The 24,285-nt window shown below is 35.0% G+C and overlaps 1 protein-coding gene across 2 annotated transcripts in view; it reads left to right on the forward strand.

The window, feature by feature from the left end:
* Positions 1 to 24,285, forward strand: part of HGF (hepatocyte growth factor) — a 70,038-nt gene that overhangs the window by 25,554 nt on the left and 20,199 nt on the right. For both annotated transcript variants that reach the window (XM_028846134.2, XM_015134187.3), the window contains exons 8-10: positions 1,508 to 1,626; positions 15,704 to 15,878; positions 19,448 to 19,575. In XM_028846134.2, the coding sequence (XP_028701967.2) occupies positions 1,508 to 1,626; positions 15,704 to 15,878; positions 19,448 to 19,575 (422 nt within the window). The remainder of the gene's footprint in view (positions 1 to 1,507; positions 1,627 to 15,703; positions 15,879 to 19,447; positions 19,576 to 24,285) is intronic.

Genomic DNA, 24,285 nt, shown 5'->3' on the forward strand with positions numbered 1-24,285 from the left:
CACTCTATGACACACCGCTGTGGAAATTCTCCTTATATTGTGTTTTCCCGATAGGGCATGAACATAACATTTAGAACTCCCAGAATGTTCAGGAGTTCTTCTGGTAGAATTTCTGGCCATTATATTTGGAGGAAATAGTCAAAGGGCAAAAATATTTCTGATGAGATATATGAGAACACTGACTACATAGTCAACTGGTCAGAGTTTCTAAAATCAGCATGGTACTAAACACAAAATCATCAGCAAGGTGTAGAGTGGAAACACTAAAAGAAGCTTCTTTCTCTCTCAGAGCAGAAACAAAACAAAACCAAAGCAAACCACAGGGCCAATTCAGTAATGACCACTTTGACAAGCCTTAGCTGTGGTTAGAGGTATTGTTACTAATTGCAGGCAAATCTGGAGTTGCATCTTCAGAGACTCAGGTACTGCAGGCGACACGCATAACAACATGAAATAAGTAGTGCTCATAGAAATGGAGTAAAAGAGCAAACCATTCAGATTGCTTTATCCTGGTGTGTTTTGAAATTGCCCATATAAAAAGCGCATTTGGAGAAGTCAGGCAGCTAAATCTATCTTTTTCCCCCAGGAGTAGGTTTTGAGCTTAAGCCATTACCCACCTCCGCCAAATAATAATCATAATAATAATAATAATAATAATAATAATAATAATAATGCTGTCTACTTTTGACCATATATTTTACATAAAACTTTTAAGGTAAAAAAAAAAAAGGAAGAAAGTTCCTTTATTTTGATTATAAAGAATAAAAATACAAATAATTACACAGGAAACTTCATCCCCCACCTTTCTTCGGAAATTGATGTTAGGTGTTTTCTCTTTGTTCTTTTCCTCTATCCTTTTTTGTTTGTTGTTATTTTAAATGAAATTAAAACTCCAGCTTATTTTCCAAATAAATGCTTGTCTTGTCATTTAAGTGAGAGCAGAAGGGATATGGTAGCAATTAAAATCAAGTCACCAATTCAGGACTTTGTTCATTTGAAGGGAGGTGGGGTGTGGAGAAAGTAGTGTGATGAAGTTTGTCTCATGATCTGGTGAAGGTGAGGGCATGACCTCGAAAGGCTCTATTTCCAAAACTGAGCTGTCATTAGTAACAGCGCTATTGAAAACGAACTTTCAGTTTGAACTTTAAGCCTTCCCTGGAAGAGGACCTGTTTTCTTAATGAGCACTCTACATGAGGTCATGTTTTTGTAATCTGCCCTTAACTGGGTTCTAGGACAAAGAGACTCGATTTGGAACCTCAGCTAGTGGGAAGGTACCACATGGACCTAACTTACTAGCCAGGGGATGATACTCTATCATTAGTGGGATATATAAATTAGTAGATTCAATAGTCAGTGATAAGCAGTCCTTGTAAGGCAAGACATAGAAAACGTCCTCTTTCCTCAGCTAGGTGTAGACAACCTAAGTGGAAAGTTATTTTGTGAGCTGAGGGGTGGGTGGCGTTTCCAGGCAGATTTACGTGACACTTTTCTTGGTGTGGTTTGCAGATATCCCGACAAGGGCTTTGATGATAATTATTGCCGCAATCCCGATGGCCAGCCGAGGCCATGGTGCTATACTCTTGACCCTCACACCCGCTGGGAGTACTGTGCAATTAAAACATGCGGTAAGTGAAGGTCAAATTTATTGCTTCCTTTTCCTCTCACAGACTGGATCTAAGCAGGCGATTATTAGTGAGACAGGTTAACAACTATTTAACTTGATGCTTTAATGTGTGCAGGTTTTAATATTTTAAGAATGTGTTACATAATCCTACCCAATCTTTTGCATTTTCAGAGACTGATTATTTTGACAGTGATAAATATGCACATACACACATTCACAGAAAACATTTTTACTTATGGCAAAATGTTCAACATGGCAAGAGCCTAAACATTCTAACGTTATCAAGAAAATTTGAAAAACCACAGAGAGAAAAAGATCAGAAATGTGCGCAGCATCACAAAGTCATTAGGGGAGTAAAAGCTAGGACCTTAGATCCTTGCCTTCCAATCCTGTATCCTTTACCTATCTTTCCTCCCCAGAGATGTAACATGAGCTCTCAACTGATGGTGAACCCCTTCTGGTGAGTGACAGAGGCTGCAATGAAGAATAATAAGTCTAACAGAAGTTTATCACAGATGTCTCTAATACCTATAGCTGATCCCTACTTCTCTGGCTGTCCTTGTACCCAGCCTGCATTCTGTTTCAATCTGTCTTTTAGCAGTCCATACAATCATTTTTCCATATGCTGGCCCTTACCCAGCTTTTCTGAATTTACGATAAAAACTATTTTTTTAACCTGTTTTATATTGTTCCTTTCTATCTATGAACTTGGTCCTCTCCTCTATGGTTAACTCACACATTTTCACTGTTCTCTTAAATAATATTACATAATATTTTCATTTCTTTGAATACAGTTCTTATTTTTTTCAACTGGATCCTAAAATTCTTTAAAATCAATAGAATTGCATAAATTTAGTAAGGTATAATAGTGTTATAAATTGGCCTGATAATATAAAGTTATGTATATATGGACAGATATGTAAAGCTAAATAACCTACATAAGATCAGGCACCAGCACCTAGAGTAAAATACACAATTAAGAGGGCATGGATTGATTTTCATATATTTCACTATAGCAGAATGATGGGGAAATTCCTCTGAACAAACCTAATTGAATATAATCCACACCATGATACTGCCAAGGTAAATCTCTCTCAATGTAGACCTACTGATAAAAGGAAAGGAAATGTTTTGGACAACTCTTGATATTTTGGACAATAATCCCATAGGCAGGGGATATGCCTGGCATATATGAAATAACTGAAGAATCTGGAAGCCTTTCAGAGTAAAACACTGTGTTCCCAGGAAATTGAATCATCTGTTTTGTCCTTTTAAATAAAAGATGACTCCTGTCATAGTGTTTCTCTGTATAGATTAGGTTGGTTCCACTCATTGACTTTTAAAAATGTATTAGTCTTCCCATTGTTCTATACCAGTTAGGTATAATAAACCAACTGTTTCCCTTTTGATTTTGTGTGTGTGTGTGTGTGTGTGTGTGTGTGTGTGTGTGTGTATGTATGTGTAGTTTAGGTACTTTTTTTTTTTTTTTGAGATGGAGTTTCACTCTTATTTCCCAGGCTGGAGTGCAGTGGCACAATCTTGGCTTGCCAAACCTCCGCCTCCTGGGTTCAAGTGATTCTCCTGCCTCAGCCTCCTGAGAAGCTGGGATTGCAGGCATGTACCACCACACCTGGCTAATTTTGTATTTTTAGTAGATACAGAGTTTCTCCATGTTGGTCAGGCTGGTCTCAAACTCCCGACCTCAGGTGATCTGCTCGCCTTGGCCTCCCAAAGTGCTAGGATTACAGGCATGAGCCACTTTAGGTACTCTTATAAATCTTCTCTGGAATAAAACCTGTACACACACACACAAACACAGACACACACACACACAGACACACACACACACACACACACACAGACACACACACACATATGCTCACGTGCACATTCACCCTTCAACTGGCATACACACACCAAGAAATCCAAATGTTGCCCTCCTCTTCAGTTCCAAACCAATCTTTAGGGTATTTTAAAAAAGAGATTGAGAGAGGCAAGAAATACAATGACTATGATATTTTCTAGCTATTAAGTAGGTTTATTTTTTCTCTTCTGTCCAAAGAGGAGCTGGCTAGTTACACAAGTAACATGCTATATAATTCCAATGTCTTTGTTAAGCAGAGGATAGTATTTATAGGGTGTTAATTCTAAAAAACAAAACAAAACAAAAAAAACAACAGAATTTGTGAGCCAAACCTGTATCACTCAGATTTAAAAAGTCTTCTGAGTTTTGGGCATATTTTGGAAATATTTTATTAAAGGATAGCTTTTAGTTTAAAAAATACATATATGAAAGAGATATAAATATGACTATAAAGAGATAATACTTCTATTAAAGTGAATGAAATGAAGTTGACATACTGGAAAGCATAAGAGATAATGTTTTATGAATATTCTTTCAAATGTTTTGGTTCACATATATAATAAAGCCTTTAATGTGAAACCAAAAATTTGGTGGTGGATTCAATTGTGCCTTTATTTTCTATTGTGGCATAACAAATTACCAAAACCTTAGTGGCTAACAGCAACACACATTTATTGTCTCATATTTTCTGTGGGTCAGGAGTCCAGCCATAACTCAAGCGGGTTCCTTGCTAGGGTCTCAAAAGGTCCTGATCAAGGTGCCCACCACACCTCTGGTCTCATGTAAAACTCCATGTTGCATTTAAAGTTCACTAGTTTTGACAGAATTCAGTTTCTTGTGGTTTTAAGGCTGTGGTATAATTCTTCTAGAGACTGCCTAACTTTCTGTGACACATAACCCTCTCTACGATATGGCAGTTTACTCCTGCCAACAGGATAGCATCTCTCCTGCTTTGAGCATTTGACCTCCAGACTCTCTTTTAAAGAGCTAACCTAATTAGGTCAGTCCTGCCTAGGTTAATTTCCCTTTTAATTCACTTACAGTCAACTGATTAGGGACTTTAGTTACATATGCAAAATCTCTTCATCTTTGTTGTATAATATAACCTAATCACAAGAGTAGTTCTCATTGTATTCAAAAGTTTCATCCACACCCAAAGGGAGAAGATTATGCAGTGTGTACACCAGAGGGTGGGGATCTGTATTTACTTGTACTGGTTATAACAGATAATTAATTATTATTTTTTATTCATATCATTAACTGGGGCAGTTTTCTGGTTTTCTCTTAGTCCAGTCCAGCTGAACTCATTCTGGGTTTTCAATGATTCTAAAACAAAGAATAAAGATAATGATTATGTCACTTACTCTCTAGAAAGTTGGAGGGGAATTTCTAAACTCTTGTTTTATCATATAATAACTGTATTAGAAAATCATAATTACCACCATTTATTTAACACCTACAAAGAGGTGCTTTCCATTGCAGAGTTAACAATCCTTATTTCATTCTTAGCAAATGTCTGCAATTAGGCCAGTGAGGAAAGGGGTAAAGACATGGGTGGCTGGATGGCAATTCAAGACAAGGTACATGATTGACATGGGTAGGGTATCGGGTAAAAACAGAAAAATGAAAGAAGTTGAGAAAAATTAAGTTGATATGAGGCAAATCAAGTAAGATCCAAGAGTAGCCCATTCAGTTGCCATGAGAAACACTGGAAAATTAAGCAAAGGGAGGGATCTTACCTCATTTGTGATCTAGAACAGTGATCTTTAAACTGGTGTCCATGAGACCCAGAAAAACACAAAGACTCTCCTAGGGGCCTTTGGGCATAGATTGCTTAAGGGGCTAAAGTTCCATCTCCTCTTCTCTCAGGTGAATTCTTTCCCAACGGTCCCTTCTTGAGATGCATGTGTTTCTTGGAAGCCAGGCACGTCAACACCCCTGCCCTCCCACACTGCTGCCCTTTCCTACTTTACCTGAATTTTACTGTAGCTCATTGCCCTGGGTTTAAAAACCCTGGGGACAACAAAGAGATCTTTGAAGATACATTAAACATATATTTGTGCTGTTTATAATTTATGGACTACTAATAATTGTATCCCTATATACTATATATGTTTGTACATATGTGCATGTATTCAGTGTATGTGTGTACTTTTCTCTTAAAACCTTGTGGTCACAAGACATTTTAAATGTAATTTCAATGAATAAAAAGCTTTCAGAGAAGTATGATTAGGTGAGGAATAAAAGACTATTAAACACAAAATACAATGCAGGCCAGTAAGAAATCAAAAGAGTGTGATTAAGGCAGTAAGCGGTGAGAAAAACAAGGTGAGGAAGGATGTGAACAATAGCAAAAGGGGGGAATGTACAGTGTATAATGACAAATTGGTTATACTAGGAAATGGGATAGGGAGAGAGAAGAGTCTAAAATATTTCCAAGTTATTGGGTAGATGACGTATATATCAGAGAGGCATTAATTTGAGGAGAAAGATCACAGGTTTAGTTCTGCTTATATTGAGATGCATGCACTTGGCATCCTTGTTTATAGCACATCTAAGTTCATTCTTCTCCAGAAAGCCAAGGAAAGTGACAAGTAAACAGGGATAGCAAAAGCCTTTGGCATCGGCAGTTCCACCCGGCATATTGAGAACGCAGAGTGTTGTTTGCCCCTTTCTCCGTAGCATTGATTCAATGAATATTTTCTGAGCAGCTATGATGTGTCAAACAAACACTTTTCTAGTATCAGGGATACAGAAGTGAATAAAACAGACCAACGCCTATAACAGGATAGAAAATTCAGAACTTTAACACAAACCAGTAAAGCAAAAGATGAAACTGCCTTGATTATTAGGATATTCACACCTGCCAGCCAACATTTGAATACTGCTCTCCTTCTATTTGTTCCTTTTATTTGTTCAACAGCTGAATGAACTACAAATTTGTTCTAGTCACTTTGCTTCCAAGCTTCTATGTTACAATCAATGTATCACTCAAAGTAAAGAATGAATGTTGCTCATTGACAAATGTGTGCCAGTGTACTCTGGGATGGGCCTTTTCAGACTTCCTTACACTGTATTTCTCAGGAGGGGATATAAACCTTAATGTCATCAGCCCACGAATATTCTGTGTATATAATTTTTAACAGCGTTTTGGGGCATATGGAATTTTAAGACATCACAAATATAAGATTAGAAGTCCTGCATAGTGCTTGAATGAAGGACTGATTTTCTTATGCTTTTCCCTGATTATAACTTCATATTCTGAATAACAGTTGGTTCTATATATTAGTTTCCTACTTTTTGGAGACAAATAATAACATTTGTTAAATTTATTGTATTTTCTTTAAGTTTTAAGTTCAGGCGTACATGTGCAGGTTTGTTATGTAGGTAAACCTATGTCATGGGGTTTTGTTGTAAAGATTATTTTGTCACCCAGGCATTAAACTTACTACCCATTAGTTATTTTTCCTGATCCTCTCCCTTCTCCTATCTATCACCTTCTGGTGGGCCCCAATGTCTGTTGTTCCCTTCTATGTGTCCATGTGTTCTCATCATTTAGCTGCCACTTATAAGTAAGAACATGCAGTATTAGTATTTTTTATGAAGTAAACTTCAACAGGTCCCTAGAAATTTAAAAACCGTCTTGTGATTGATACCCCTTAGAAATCACATTGAGTATTTAGATCAGTTCACAAACTTCTTGGACTGAACATACATTTATACTCTTCGACATTATTGGGAAGCCCAAATTATCTGTGTGGATTATATGAATCCATGTTTACTATGTTAGAAATTGAAACAGGAACTTCAAGACATGTATTAATTCATTTAAAACAGCAGTAAGGCCATTAGCTATGAATAAATATATTTTACTGAAAAATAATAAACAGTGGCATGGTCAACGTTTTACAAATTTGGCATTTAAAAATTTTTACTTAATGACACCTTAAATGAAGACAGTTGGGTGTCTTGTATTTGCTTTTGCCATCAGTCTTTCAGGATATCACATATCACATGCCATCTGAAAGCTTCATGGTGTAAAGAACAAATGATCTCTTAACATTACTGTGAAAATAGTTTTGATCTCCTGGATCCCTGAAAGGATCTCAGGAACCTCAGGTGTCCCAGGACGCTCTAAGAACAACTTTTTGCTATATATCAGAACATGCAAGACTGACATGGTCCCCTTAAGAGTACACTAATTAGTATTTACCTATGGGCTACTCCAATTTCCCTTAGCCCCTCAGAACCAGAAACTCGCCTCTTCTCTTACTGATTATCTTTTACCCTGATTTTCTTCATGAATCCTGCAAAGGGGGTTGAGAGGGTGTGTTCTGCCTTATACTCTCTTTTGCATGATTGATACCATTATTTGCCCTGTTTAAAATCCAAAAGCCTGGCATAATCCTAGATATAGCCTTCTCCTTCACTCTTCACATTTCATTTATCACCAAGTCCTGTCAATTTTATCTGCTCTATACCTTTCACATAAGACTATTTCACTCCATCATTGTCTCCTTTTTCTAAGAGAGTATCATTTTTAACACGAATGGCCTTCAGAGTGAAATATCTATATCCATTATTTTTCCTTGCAAAAGAGAATGTTTTCAAAAATCTGATTATATCATTCCTCATCTATAGAACACCACACACACTCACACACGCACACACACACACACACCCCTCTACACATAAATTAAAAACCCTTCAATGGTTTCCTTTGATCTTAGGACAATGACAAAGCATAACCATCTTTTACCCCCACCTATATTTCTAACCTTATATATGACTTCATATACCTCCACATTTCTCTCCAGGCTCTCTTGCTCTCTGTTACAGCCACAGTGATTTTCTTCCTTTGCCTCGTATTTTCCATGTTCTCATTATAGTCTCTTTACCCCAACCATGCCTTCTGCCTTCCAAAAATTTTACTTTCTTCCTGATCTAATTGGCAGCTACTCATTCACATTTCAACTAAGTTATGATTTCCTCACATCAGCCCCTTCATTTGAGCTCCCTTACTGTATCATCTCCATACATTCTTATGATAAAGTTTAATTTATTAATTAGACACAATAAGAGATTAACAACAACAATAAAATAGAATAATGATAACAATATGCCAGCATCACTATTCTTGTGCCTTGGGACCATTGTTAAGTAAAATAAAGGTTACTGCAAAATTATGACCATTGACCTGATCACCCAGAAGGCTACTAAGTGACTAACTGTGCGAGTTGCATATACAATGCTGGACAAAGAAATGAGGCATATTTGAGGCAAAATAGAATGGAGTGTGCAATTTGAAACTTATGAATTATTTACTTCTGGAATTTTTTATTTAATATTTTTGGACAATGGTTGACCACAGGTAACTGAAATGGCAGAAACCAAAACTGCAATTAAGGAGGAACTAGTATACTTAAGTGCCCAGAAACACTTTAGAAGTGAGACCTGGGTAGATCTTTGATAACTAAGGTTTCTATTTGAGGTCTTACTATGGAGTGAATTGCTTCTTCCACCAAATCCTTATGTTGAAGCCCCAGCTGCCATTGTGACTATATTTAGATAATATAGGGATTGTCAGTGGTAATTAATGTTAAATGAGGTCATGAGAGTGGACCCTAATCTGGTAGGATTGGTGGCCTTATAACAAGAGGAAGAAAGAGAGAATTCTGTTTTTCTACCATGTAAGGACATAGCAAGAAAGTGGCCATTTGCAAGTGAGGAAGAGAGCCCTCACCAAGGACCCAATTGGCTAGCACCTTGGTCTTGAACACTTCTTAGCCTCCAGAACTGTAAGAAGATAAATTATTTTTGTTTAAATCAGCAAATCTGCAGTACTTTGTTATGGCAGCATGTGCAGACTAATATAGGTATGTTGCCATTGGAAACAAATATACAAAAAAAAAATCCTTTCCCTTAGTAACCAATGAACATGGACATCACTTTAAAAGAACATAGTCATCTTTTAAGATTCAGTGTGTTCATATGATGAGAAAATGTTTTTTACAAATTGTATACAATTACAGAATAATTTTTACAAATTATTTTCTTTCTTAGAGAAAGCTGATTGTTTCTTTGAGTTTTCCTAATTTATCCAAGGCCAGAATAGAGACTCATAGAAATAAAATCTTGTGCCCTGTGTCAGAAAAAAAACAGTGCTATCAATGCCCTTTCTCAAGGGAAAAGTCTTTTACTTGGAGGTCTCTTCCAAATCATTTTCTAAAGAATAAAGCTATATAGAATTGAAGACCTTTCATGAAAGTCTTGTCTCCTGAGCATTTTGTACGAGAAAAAGCTTGGATAAAGTCCAGGGAAAAGTTTGAGATGTGAATCCTGGCTTCACATAGAAAGCAAACGTGCAAACAATTTGAGGTTCATTATTTTGGAGGTCTTTACTGTTTTCCCATGCCAATTTTAAAACAAGAAGCTCTTTAAATTTACAATGAGCTTCATCCTCATCTTAGTGGCCCACAGAGCATAAGTACTGTTGATGGGAGAGTGGCTTTATTACACACTGTTCTCAATCCCGAGGGACCTTCATAAAGTAAATTCTATTTCAGTTGCTCTTCAGTAGCTGGGAAGAAGCAGTGGGTTAGGTTGAACTACTCCAAGGGATAATTGGGTATTTGTCTACCAGACTATGAATCGACTTATTCTTGGCTATAGGGAAAAGAGAAGCAATAGCTTGTCTCCATTGGGAAATCTGGGATTTCTTTTGGTGGGGATGTTGGGGGCAGGTTGGGGGTGGTGGAAACTGTAGATGTAAGAATTTACTCATCATTCATATGAAGCTTATAGAGCCCTGGGGGTCGCTGTTTGTAATATACTATGCACTCTTCCTCTCTAGCTACCATTCAGACCTCCAACAGGGCCCTGTGGCCTCTCTGCAAGGCTTTGGCCAGCCTTTCACAGAGAAAAGTAATCAGATTTTTTTTTTTTTAATTGTTGCTCTTGTTCTATTGGTCACTGTTGGGAGGCAAGATGGTTGTCCCAAGAATTAGACAACAATGAATACTCTTTGTCTCAAAAGTAATCTATTCAAATCTTAAAATTCACTTCCAAATTTTGTAGCAATCAGATCACATCACAACCACACCAGCAAAGTGAAATTAATGTTCCAAGAGACACTCATTGTATTTGATCATATTCAAACAGGACAGTGAAAAATTTTGATAGCAAATGTTTTACTTAAAGCATTTCCAAACAGCAAATTTTGTGTCAATCATCAAAGAAAAGCATTCCTTTACTCATAGACCACTGACGATTACACAAATACCTTTGCTTCTGCTTCCAATGGGTAGCCACTACTGATACTCCTGGTAAAATGTTTCTTTTGTAGAAACTCTCAGAAGAGTTCCAGATATTTTCAGTGTTAACTTGGTAGACAGAATTGAAAATATATTTGTGTATGTGGGGCTGCTGTATTTTAAAATACCTGTTGCTTTGTCTAAACAATCAACTTCAGCTGATATTTGGGAATGTTTCTGTCTTTTCTGACATTTTAGTTTGGCCAATAGAGATTTTTTCAAAACCCTCCCTTACTCAGGTCCCATGTTAAGTATTAAGTACAAAGGAATGCCTTTCCCAACATTTAAGAGCCCTTTCCAAATCAATTGTCATGAAATATTTGTTTTATTTTTACACCCGGTTTTGATATTTATACAGCAGGGCTGCAGGAGGAGTTTGTTTTACTGCCATTGAGGAATAATTAATTTTGTTTGAATAGTAAGTATGTGAGCAGCAAAGATCAAACATTTATATCACAGTTAAATGGTCTATGGACAAATCATTCATCATGGTCCTCATCAGATATTTATTAAACAGCTTCATGGAGACTCATAATAACTCTCATTTATTGATGAAAACTATTTAGTTACCTTGTCATACTAATATATCTTTATTTGCCTGTATTATTTATTCTATACATTGCACCAGAATTATGTAGTTTTTATTTATGGGGTGACTTCTAGCAGTTCAATGTCAAAGGGAATAAATACAATGCACTGATTTCAGAAGGTACTTTGGAGTTAAAGAAAAATACTAGCTAAATACTCTAGTTTGTGTTTAAAATAATGACAAATATTTCCAATGAATTAAAACACCAGAAAAATAAAACTATTAAGTTATTAGAGTTATACACATTTTAAAGTTATAGATACTTATTTTTTAAAAGATGAAAAATAATAATGTTATTATTTAGATTCTTTACATTTTAATAAAACCTAATGAAAAAGTTATATTTATTTGGTAAAATGTTATATTTATATTAATTACAGTAATTCTTTGTATTCTATAATTTTAAAAATTCTAAAAGGTTTTATTTTTCCATGTCCAAATTAAAATATATTAAACTGTTTAAATTATTTAATCCAAAGCCAGCATTTTGGTTTTTATTTAATGATTTAACATACTTTTTAAAAAATGAATATTCAGTGACTCTTCAAGTTTATAATAAACGCTGTAAAATATGCTAATGAAAGTTTAGAAAAAAACCTATTCAACATGATAGTTCAAATGATGAGATTTATATCATTGCTATTTTTAAAAGTGAAAGATTCTTTTATTAAATCTGGTTGGAAAATTCCAGTTGAAGTAGAGCATTAGCACTAACAATACATGTCTGAATTGACATTGAAATTTTAGTGGATAAATCAGCAGTGAACTATTTTCCTGAATATTTTTAAGCAAGTAGCCTTTTCTTTGACTTGGGATTTTGGTAATATAGATCTCTCATTTCACAGAGGTTCTTAAAATTTCAAAATTTGCTCTCAAATTAGGAATATGTTTATCCTTTATCAGTATTTACCTTTTATCGTTCCTCTTAATATTACCTGATTATCACGTGATTGCTTATAGTTGCTCATTGCACCTTCCAAGTATTGATTTTTTTAATGAATTGTGATAACCTATGTCTACCTTACTATCTCCTTTTTTATAAGGTATATTTCCACTTGTTTCTGACTTTAAGGCTCTAAATATTGCTTCAGATTGTAACTATCATATGTCATTTCTGTAAGAGTGTAACTTTAAAGTATTATTTTTGGAAAAATTACTTTGAAATTCGAATCACCCTTGACTAATAACATGCTGTAGAAATGATAATTGATATTTAATCTTACATTGACAACATAGACAGACAGTTTTACTCTCTCACCCCCACCCAGGCATATCCTTACAGTAGGAAGTTACCTTCACATAGTAGAGGAAACAGCCTTTTGAAGCTGCTTCCATATTTAGAAATTTCAACAAATAATGTTCAAATCCTTAATCATGTCTAAATATTACATTCCTTTTATTTATTGTCTTGATTGGTATCTGGCAAATCATACTTGTGTCCAAGGAGTGGTGTGTTAATTTTTCTTGGAGTGAGCCTTGAACTAGTTTCTCAGTGAGATGCAATGGATGGGTCCATATCCAGCCAAAGATGGCACTGATTGACACCTGGACTCATCAAGACTTATCTGTGAGTTATATGCGCAGTATAAGAGTAGTGCTCGAGAAGAATGGCTCAGTAGTAAACAATCAAAACAAATCACACACAATTGAGTAGGAAAGTAAAAGGGTTGAGGTACCTGAGGCAGACAATGAAGTCTAAGAGATTAGTGGAAGTGTGTTTACACTGGCTGTTCTAACTCTGAACTCCCTTCTATTGTCAGGACTTAGTTTTGACTGAGGTCACAAGTTTGCTGCCCAAGAGCTTGTGCCCCAAAACTTTTCTTTTAGCATGTTAAGCTAATGAATTGATAGATGCCCAAGGACATTTATTTTTGTCTCCTTTCCCATCAGTTTTATAACTAGATATGAAATATGGCAGTACAAACTTGACCTTTTACCTGTTTTAGAGTTATCATCTATTAAAACTTTCCCCCACACATTCAGTCTCCTCATATCATTTAACAGTTAATTCACATAGTCAGAAATAGAGTAACTTAATGGCATTTATATTGATGAAATATAGTTCCTTAGGACCTATGAAATCCATCTTATTTTGTATTTCACCAAAGACCTTTGGATAGTATTGAAATTATAAAAGACTTGCATAATCAGCATCAACTTTTTCTATACAAGCCATTTCCCCAAGTGCAGTAATTTGTGTTCTTCCTAAAATCAATATATATCATCAATATCAATATAGATGAATTCTCTAGGCTATCAGCTCTCAATTACCACTTTATGGGTCAATTGCTGAACACTTTTCATCTTCATTTGAATTTCTTTTTAAGTTTGGGTATCTCTGAGTCATATTTCTATTCTCTAAAGCAGATATACAAAACATTGAGACACTTTTTAAATGGGTTGCAATAAAGTTATTTAAAAGGAATTTAATGGAAATTTGCATAGTACAACTTATTTCAGTAATTAGGGTAGTCATTAAGGTAATGCTTTCCCTTTTCTCACAAAGCTTCATAGAATAACTCTAAACATAGGCTATTGTTTAGTTTGCCTAAGGTTAGCTCATAGAATGCAATGAAATAAAGCATTCAGCTAACTACATAAGTTAGCAATGGTTTGTGTGAGAGAAATGTTTAGATGAAATTTAAGAGCTATTAAAAATATTTACACTATTAACTATAGAAAACTTTCATAGGCATTCTTAGTCACTGAAAGCATGTCTAATTCTGGCCTGTACTTTGTACAGTGGTACATCCAATTCCAAAATGGATACATCAATGAAATTTACTCAGATCTTAAACTGTCCTAGAGGCTGTTGACTTGAGTTTCATTCGGAGGCATCTTGAATGGCCATTTAGATTGTAAAGGTAGCTGGGAAGTTTACACTTTTATCAAACCATAAACATTTCCATGTATGTTTTAAGAAATATGAATTTTAGTTGCTCTGGAATGTTTTGAGTTATATTTTGATTGACTAAACATTACACACAGAGAAAGACCAAATTGTGGTAAAAATTTAAATTTATACTTTTTTTGCTTAGTGACTGAAGATTTCATAATCTTCATGAAGTATAGTAAGCATTGAAGTTGGACTAGGAAAAAAGCAGGAGATAGATCTTCCTAGGAATAACTGATTTTTTTCTTTATTATAAACAAGTTGTTTAAAAATATATTTAACTTGTCAGCTTAGAAACTTAGAATTTATTTATTTATTTAATTCCTTTTTTGAGACAGACTTTCACTCTTCTTGCCCAGGCTGGAGTGCAATGGCACAATCTTGGCTCACTGCAACTTCTGCTTCCCAAGTTCAAGTCATTTTCCTGGCTCAGCCTCCCAAGTAGCTGGAATTACAGGCACCTGCCACCATTCCTGGCTTAATTTTTTTTTTTTTTTTTTTTTTTTTTTTTTTTTAGTAGAGACGGGGTTTCACCATGTTGGCCAGGCTGGTCTTAAACTCCTGACCTCAGGTGATCCACCCACCTCAGCTTCCCAAAATGCTGGGATTACAGGCATAAGCCACCATACCCGGCCAGAATGTATGTATTAGATTGGAGGAAAATTGTGGTTAATTTCATTACCACTTAGTATGTACTTATAAGCAAGCTGATTTTAGAAATAATTGTATAGTCATTTCAGAAACACTATATATTCAGCATATGTAAGTTATACATGTGGAAGTAAAATGCATTTAAGTAACTGTTCAAGAAAAAACTAATTTAGGATCTAAATGAAAGGAAAATTGAAGTGAAGTTAGTAATAATGTTAAGTTAAATTTCTTTCTTTTTTTTATTTTTATTTTTTAATTTATTTATTATTATTATACTTTAAGTTGTAGGGTACATGTGCATAACGTGCAGGTTTGTTACATATGTATACTTGTGCCATGTTGGTGTGCTGCACCCATCAACTCGTCATTTACATCAGGTATAACTCCCAATGCAATCCCTCCCCCCTCCCCCCTCCCCATGAAAGGCCCCTGTGTGTGATGTTCCCCTTCCTGAGTCCAAGTGATATGCAGCCATCAAAAAGGATGAGTTTGTGTCCTTTGTAGGGACATGGATGCAGCTGGAAACCATCATTCTTAGCAAACCATCACAAGAACAGAAAACCAAACACCGCATGTTCTCACTCATAGGTGGGAACTGAACAATGAGATCACTTGGACTCAGTTAAATTTCTTATTCCACTCAATTGTTATAAAAACTTATAAGTAACAGGAAAAAAGTCTGCTAATAAAAATGCCAATGAACTCTAAGAGGCAGATGGCATCTTCAAAGATTTTATGTAAGTTTTTTTGTTATTGTTTTTCCAATAGCTGACAATACTGTAAATGATACTGATGTTCCTATGGAAACAACTGAATGCATCCAAGGTCAAGGAGAAGGTTACAGGGGCACTGCCAATACCATTTGGAATGGAATTCCATGTCAGCGTTGGGATTCTCAGTATCCTCACAAGCATGACATGACTCCTGAAAATTTCAAGTGCAAGTGAGTAAAGTAGGCAAATGTTATACATTTCAGTAGGCCCTGGGGAAAATGAGGTAGAGTGGTTACTTTTTACTAATTTTGTGTTAGTGATCAAACTTTATTGTGCCCAGTGATAATCAGGAGTTAAAAGGCAGATTATTCCTCCACTCAGAGATTTTGATTCTTTCGATCTGGGATTTGGTCCTCAAATATGCATTTCATTAAGCACTCTAGGTGGTTCAGATCCAGAGGGTAGATTCACTATGCTTTGGGAAATACATCCCTAGGTGGATTTCTGATCACAACTTTGCTCTTGTGGGTCTGTTTAATAAATCAATTAATAGTAATGATAGCCAGGCATGTTTCAAAATACTGCCTTCTTAAATTTTCCTGTTAGCTTTGGGAGGATTACACATTTTTCCTTTTGAAAGAATGGAAAGAAAAGGCCTACCACTGAACAGTTATTAGCCTTAAAGATCTGTGAATAAAATAATTTTTCAAAGCTTAAATGAATGTGTTCAATTGTTTCTGGATTTGCTTTGAAAAGTGAGGAAGCAAAACAATTGTGTAGATGACTCAAGCCAAAGAAACTGCCCTTGAGCATCAATTACATAGTTGTTTTGTGCATTCTCTATGGGTACTTTTCACACCACTTGGCTTTTGTAGACAGGCACAAACACAATGCCATGTGTTTTCAAATTGTCCACCTTGTTATGAGGAACATAAAGTGATTGCTTTTGAAATTAATAACACACATCATTTGTAGTGGCTTTCCTGAAATAGCACCTATAAATAACATATATTGGCTTTATGTAATTGACTTTTAATAAGACAGGCTAACATTTCTGAATGAGGTGCTGTGAGCACTAGTTGGCCCATCCACCATAGAAGAGGGGAGATGTGTTGTATGTGTGTGTGTGTGCATGCACAAGCTTTAGCTAGTTCCATAATTTGTTTAAATAGTAAATATTAATCTAAGATTGTTTTCCCGTTAATTTACAATAACAAAATTGATAGTTGTCATTCTGGGTTTATTTCCCTAATTTCCATCACAGCAATTCACTCTCTATTCCTGACCTATGAGTTTCACACCTGAGAAATACATATCAAAGTAGAAAAAAACAAAGAAACACAGAGAATATTAGTTATAAGGGACAAAGGAGATAGTGTCACTGCCATTCACATTTTTGTTAACTTCTAATGACTGGTAATACCCAATAAGAAATTGTGTATGTGAAGATACCTAGTGAAATTCATCTGTAAGAAAAACAGAATGGTTATAAACATTTACTTCACAGACTTCACAAGTGAAACTTAAGTATCAAAAGTTACCTGTTATATTTTGGCAGAATTTAAGTCATCATTTCTTAATTTTGTTATTTGGTTTAAATAACCAAACATAAATATTACGAAACAAAGCTTGTGCTGTGTTACAAAACTGATAAAATCTGACTCAACATTTTTCTCAGGACATTGATTTGCCATTTACTCTTTGTGATCCAGTAGTGAGGGGTGTACTGGTCAGGCGTCTCTATTAAATATTAAACATGGAATATTACTTGCCCTGGCACTGAGACCTTACAAATGGCAATCTTTGGAACACTGTAACTGAACAATACTGCCTCCGATGAATCTACACAAATCATACAATCAATTCCCTTTAGTAATTGTAAACCATCCTTTCTTCAAGTGAAAGATAAGGACTTAGTAAAAATATCTCGGCAAATCTTGACTTTCATTCTTGCTTCATCTAGATTGACTGACGTGCTTCTAATACAGATGTTAAAGTCAGTCCACAGTAAGACTTTGATAGCCCTCGATTTTCACTTAATTAGCTTGTCTAAATGAGCAATCCAGAACTTTGGGAGGATGAGACGGGAAGATGGCTTAAGGTCAGGAGTTCAAGACCAGCCTGGGCAACAAAGGGTGACTCCATCTTTACCAAATAATAGAAAATAAAGCCAAAGTGTATGCAAAGTTTATGTAAAATTTAACACACGTATTTTATACTGACATAGATTTTTAAAAGTATATATAACTATAAATTGCTTGTCTCACCTATTCTAGTTAATAATTGTATAGGAAGGCTAAAGGTTTGAATATGGGTTATGAACACTTAACTATACCATGGCTTTAACCATTGGTGGCTGATGTTCTCATATCCTTAAATAATAGTTTGTGTCAGGACTGACTTTGATTAGATAAGACTATTACTTGTTGACTTTCTAACGCAACACAAGCTTCTTCCTTAAAACTTTCTCAGTTTTGGCCGGGCGTGGTGGCTCATGCCTGTAATCCCAGCACTTTGGGAGGCAGAGGTAGGCAGATCATGAGGTCAGGAGATCAAGACCATCCTGATTAACATGGTGAAACCCTGTCTCTGCTTAAAAAAAAAAAAAAAAAAAAAAAGCCAGACATGATGGCCGGCGGGCGCCTGTAGTCCCAGCTACTCGGCAGGCTGAGGCAAGAGAATGGCGTGAACCCGGGGGGCAGAGCTTGCAGTGAGCTGAGATCGCACCACTGCACTCCAGCCTGGGTGACAAAACGAGACTCCGTCTCAAAAAAAAAAAAAAAAAAAAAATTCTCAGTTTCGAATGGTCCATTTGGATATTAATATAATTGTATAATAGTACTTCTAATTGGAGCTAAGTGATACAAACACTGTGGTTTCCAAAAGATTGAATATTAATTATTAACAAGGAATCTATGAAATAAAAGCACATACTTGTTTAAAATTAGCATATTTAACACATTTTATTTATCATGAAATCCATATTTTATTTAATGTGAACCTTATTTATATTGATAGAAAACCATTAAAATTCTTTTATATACAGGGATTATTAGCATAGATTTTTTTTCTTATTAGGAATTCTAAATTTCTAATTAAAATACTGGTAAAATGAAGAATATACATGTACTACATTGACAATTTGTTCTATAGTTCGTTTTTCTATAGTATAACTGGGCCTTAATTTTACAGAAATATGTATAAAGCTTTTAGGTAGCCTCTCTAAATCCATAAAGAATTGCTTTGTAATTAAAGTAAATTGATGCAACAAATTAAATAAATCAAAGAAATGCAGAACTCAAGGAAAAAATAGCTATCATAATTTTCGTGGGACATATTTGAATAGATTGAACTTCCATTTTAAATGAGAGTAGTTAATGACTATTGATAATAACATTTCTTCCACATGCTGTTTCTACACAATATATGGGTCATGAACATGTAATAAATAACAGGCCAATGTTTTGAAATGGTACCAACTGAGAGTCTAAATCTTGAGACTGAGTGAGAAGAATGCAGTGGTACCGTTTCTCTCTTTTATGAAGTGGTAATGTTTGGGTGAAACTCTACACCTGTGGAAGGAAAAAAAAATATTAACATATGACAGCATTTATTTCAGTAATTTGGGCAGTGTCAGTTATGTATGCTGAATATTAAATTGTTATAGCTATTTTAAGGGCAAAAACTTAGAACTCTATTTATAAACATGATACATTCTAGAATTCTAGCAATGTAATAGCTCTGACTTCACCAACGTAAGAACTCTGGTAATTTACATTAACATGCTTATTCTCAATAGGGACCTACGAGAAAATTACTGCCGAAATCCAGATGGGTCTGAATCACCCTGGTGTTTTACCACTGATCCAAACATCCGAGTTGGTTACTGCTCCCAAATTCCAAACTGTGATATGTCAAATGGACAAGGTAATAGCTGACATTCTGCAGGGTGGGCATGATTAAATTCAGGGGAAATGCCTAAAGGGAGGCCACATTTTACAGCATAAAATGTACTTGTTGCTGCACTGGTTTTGCTGGCTAGCAAACAAAATCACCAAGTTTGAAGTTGGGTTTTTCTTATATGTTTATTCACTCAACATTTATTTATTTAGCTGAGTGTATGCTACTGACAGCCACAGTTCTAAGCCTTGGAGATATACCAGTAAACAAAACTAAGTTATCTGATCACCTGGAGCTAATATCCAACTGATAGAAAATAAGCAAAATAAAAATGAGAATGGGAATATTACAGCAGTTTGTCATAAGTAGTAGAGAGAAAAATGTCTCAGAGTTAGAAAAGAGGGCTGCTGCTCTTTTATATTTTAATATTCAGGGAAGATCATACTTATTATGTTAACATATAAGAAGGAGCCAAGGGCAGTGAGGGAGCAGCATGTGCCATGCACATATATGTGTAAGAGTATTCTAGATAGAGAAAACTGCAAATGCAAATGGTGTGAGATGAGGGAGTTCTGGGAAAGTTAAGTAAATAACCACATCACTATAGCTAGTACAAAATAAGTAAGATGAAGAGTAGTAGGAGATGAGATTAGAGAGGCAATTGGGCTAAAATTGTATCAGCCTTTCAGGAATTGTAAATGTTTGTACTTTTGCTCTGAAAGAGAAAGGACTTTTAGGGCTCTGAAAGGAGAAGTTACACAACCAAACTTAAAGTTTTAACTGGATCACTCTGGCTGCATTCTGGAAAATAGCTAGAATTCTTGACAAGGGTTAAAACAGGAGAACCAATGAAGTGGTTGTTTCAATAATTCAGACTACAGATGGGAGTGACTTGACCCTGGTTGTTAGCAGTGTAGCTGCTGGATAACCGTGGGGTTTGAGGGAAATCACCATTGCATTTGGAAACATAGATGCCATTGAAGATAACTGTCTCAGGGAGCGGTAGTAAAGTCAGATTGAAATAGATTTTTAAGTCAAAAAAATAATAGATGATGGTGAGGTTGCTGAGAAAAGGAAATGCTTATATCCTGCTGGTGGGAATGTAAATTAATTCAGCCACATGGAGATTTCTCAAAAAACTTAAAACACAACTACCATTCAACGCAGCAATCCCATCACTGGGTCTATACCCAAAGGAATATACATCGTTCTGCCATAAAGACACATGCATGTATATGCCTGCAAAATAATCTATGCACCCAACCCTGGTGACACACAATTTACATATAACAAACCTACCTATGTACCCCTGAACCTAAAATAATTTTTTAAAAAGGTAGATTTTTCAAAGAAATAATTCATTAAATATTAATAATAATGTTAGGTCCTGGGAATTATTGATGTGTAGTAAATTGAGTTATCCTTTTTAAATGATCGTATTCTATTTCACATAGACTTAATTGTGATGGTCATGATCACAGTTAGCCCTAAATCATCCTGGAAATCCCAAGCCAAATTTAAAGCTCCATCTCATAGACTTACTGCCCTCTGCATACTTCTTCCATCCTTTAACTTTTTCCACAATGCCATTGTTCATGAACAACTCTGAAAAGAGAGTTGTAGAGGGAAGAGGGGATGAGTCCCTTTTCAATCAGTTTCACTGTTCTTTTAAGGGTCAGTTGGAAATAAAGTTGAAGTCAATGATTAAGGGAAGTTTGGTACCAGCTGAGTCTTCTGTGTTCCTGTCTCATTTACCTGAACATTTGTTAATAATTTGTGAGTGATAAAGGACAACAATTATTTGATAAACTTTTGGTGTATATTAAGATATTTTTATATACATATACATCACTTAAAAAGGATCAGGTAATAGAATATGAAAATTTTGGATTCTGGAGAGTAAACATGTTATTGCTTATCAGATAATTCATTCATAGGGGAAAATATTAGTTTTATGGAATTTAAGTACCTTTCCTAAATTCTCAAATTGGCACATTGGGATTAAATCTGACTCTCTTTACATTGACCTTTTCATTCTTTCATCCTTTTTTCCTTTCATTCATTCTTTAACACCACATTATATTACTATTCTTTAACAATATATTGCACCATTGCACCTGATATATACAACAAACTGCTAGACTATGGGACAATTTAAAAATAAAGAAGCCATAGACCTTCTACTCAAGAAAAACACTGTTAGCTAAATCAACATTCAGCTGTGGAATTTTAACTGTCAGTTATGTTGTTGTTTGACACTGCTGAGCTAATAGTATGTGTTGTTTTATATATCTATAGAAAAATGTTTATATTTATATCTATTGAAAAATACCTAGATCTAAGTAGATAGATCTATCTAATGTTCTAAGTGGATGCTTAGATGTAGGCATTTTCCTAAAAACAGAAAATATAAGTGCTACATATAGTTAGATGAGTGGAAACATTTTTCAAATCTTGCAACATCTGAATTAACATATATAAAAATATTCTTCCAACTGAATATTAAAAAACACTATTAAAGAAAAATGAAAACTGATTACAGAATTTCTTTAAAATGTTATAAAACACTACTTATTATAATACTATGTATTATACACTTAAGGCAGTAAACAATATAATTTATTTAAATATTTATATTGATATCATATAATGTATTTACAGTTATTTCAGTCTTAAAATATATTCTAGTGAGAGTATATACAGTCAGACATACAATCAGAAAATTGTATCCAAAAATCATCTGGATTTTTTTTCCTTCTCTGTATTAATGGTATACATATGATATATACATAGGCATATTTCTGTCTTTATTTCCATCTTTCTGGATATTATTTTTTGAATATTTAAAACCTTGATATTGGATAATAGTCAATGCTATATGAAAGGGTAAATTCAGAGAAGTGTCCTTTTCTTTTGCTTCCATGTCATTCCATTTCTACTTTCTACTCACCATTGCAAGTAGACAATTTCATTAATTTCTTGTTTATGGCTCTTGTGTATTTTCCATTCTTTACTTTTTTGGAATATATGTGTAGGTTTGTTACATAGGTAAACTTGTGTCATGGGGGTTTGTTGTACAGATAATTTCATCACCCAGGTACTAAGGCTAGTACTCATTAGTTATTTTTCCCGACATAAAATCTTAATGTTGATGTAAATTTGTAGATGACCTTTCATAGTCAAATGTACAGTTTTCATTCATATAAAAATTAAGAATCTTAAATATAAAAAGTCACTTTAAAAATTTTTGGTATTATTTAAAAATATAGAGTATTTTTAAAAATAGAATAATTCTTTTAAAATTCAGGATGCAATATATAGATATATAGGGAGAGATAAAATCTTTTAAATTTTATTTATTTTTTTTGAGACGGAATCTTGCTCTGTCACCCAGGCTGGATTGCAGTGGCATGATCTTGGCTCATTGCAACCTCCGCCTCTGGAGTTTAAGCAATTCTCCTGCCTCAGCCTCCTGAGTAGCTGGGACTACAGGCGTGAGCACCACACCCAGCTAATTTTTTATATTTTTGGTAGAAATGGGGTTTCACCACGTTGGCCAGAACTCCTGACCTGAAGTGATCCACCTACCTCATCCTCCCAAAGTGCTGGGATTACAGGTGTAAGCCACAGCGCCTGACCAACTTACATTTTTTGAAGAACTTGATTTCTGACTGCATTTCTTTTGATTAAAAATATGAACAATATGGCCGGGCATGGTGGCTCATGCTTGTAATCCCAGCACTTTGGGAGTCCGAGGTGGGCGGATCACTTGAGGTCAGGAGTTTGAGACCAGTCTGGGCAAACATGGTGAAACCCCATCTCTACTAAAAATACAAAAAATCAGCCAGGTGTGGTGATGCATGCCTGTAATCCTAGCTACTCAGGAGGCTGAGGCAGGAGAACACAAACTGCTCAATTAAAAAAACGAGAAACAGAAAACCTCATGGAGCATAGTAAGAGACACAGGAGTCAGTTTAAAGTGGGTTCCATTGGCCAAACTTGGAACAATTTGAGCATCAAAATGAATAACAGGAATAGATTATATATCATATGAAATAAAAAGAAAATCCTCTGGTCCACATTTCATTTACTACTTCTACAGCTAGTGCTAGCACTTCTACTACTAATACCTAAATGAATGGGGTAAGGGAAAAGGAAAATTTTTTATTTACAGAAGAATGCTAACTAACAAATACAAAGAAATGTTAGAAATAGCAAAATAACCATTTTACCATCAGCATGACAAAAGTGTTTCATGCAAAATTCATTGACGTATGCCTAAGCTATTTTGTGAAAATTTGTTTGGCAATAGGATATTTATTCAGACTCAAAGACCCCAACTGATTTTTTGTTAAATACAAAGAGGAGTTTTTCTTTTGCACCACTTAACCAAGTGATCAAACACATCACCAGTGATGGAACAAAGTGACATCATGTGCCACAAGATGTTATGCTCTAAAAAGGACAAAGCATCACTGATGCAATATTCCTGTTAAGTATCTTTAACTTGGTTTTATTCATGAGAAAATAAATCAAACAAACTGAAGTTAAAGAGCATTTGTAAAACAGCTGACTTGGGTGACTCAGAATGTTAATGTCATAAAAGACAAAAATCAAAACATAAGGAATGTGACTAGTAGATGAATGCTTGTTATATTACTTTTCTATGGAATGAAATTTTTCAGAAGAAAATGTTGGGATATACATGTGTTATTCTAAAAATTCTTATTTCTTTGT

The sequence above is a fragment of the Macaca mulatta genome, chromosome 3, assembly GCF_049350105.2.
Source record: "Macaca mulatta isolate MMU2019108-1 chromosome 3, T2T-MMU8v2.0, whole genome shotgun sequence".
In the NCBI taxonomy this organism is placed as follows: Eukaryota; Metazoa; Chordata; class Mammalia; order Primates; family Cercopithecidae; genus Macaca; species Macaca mulatta.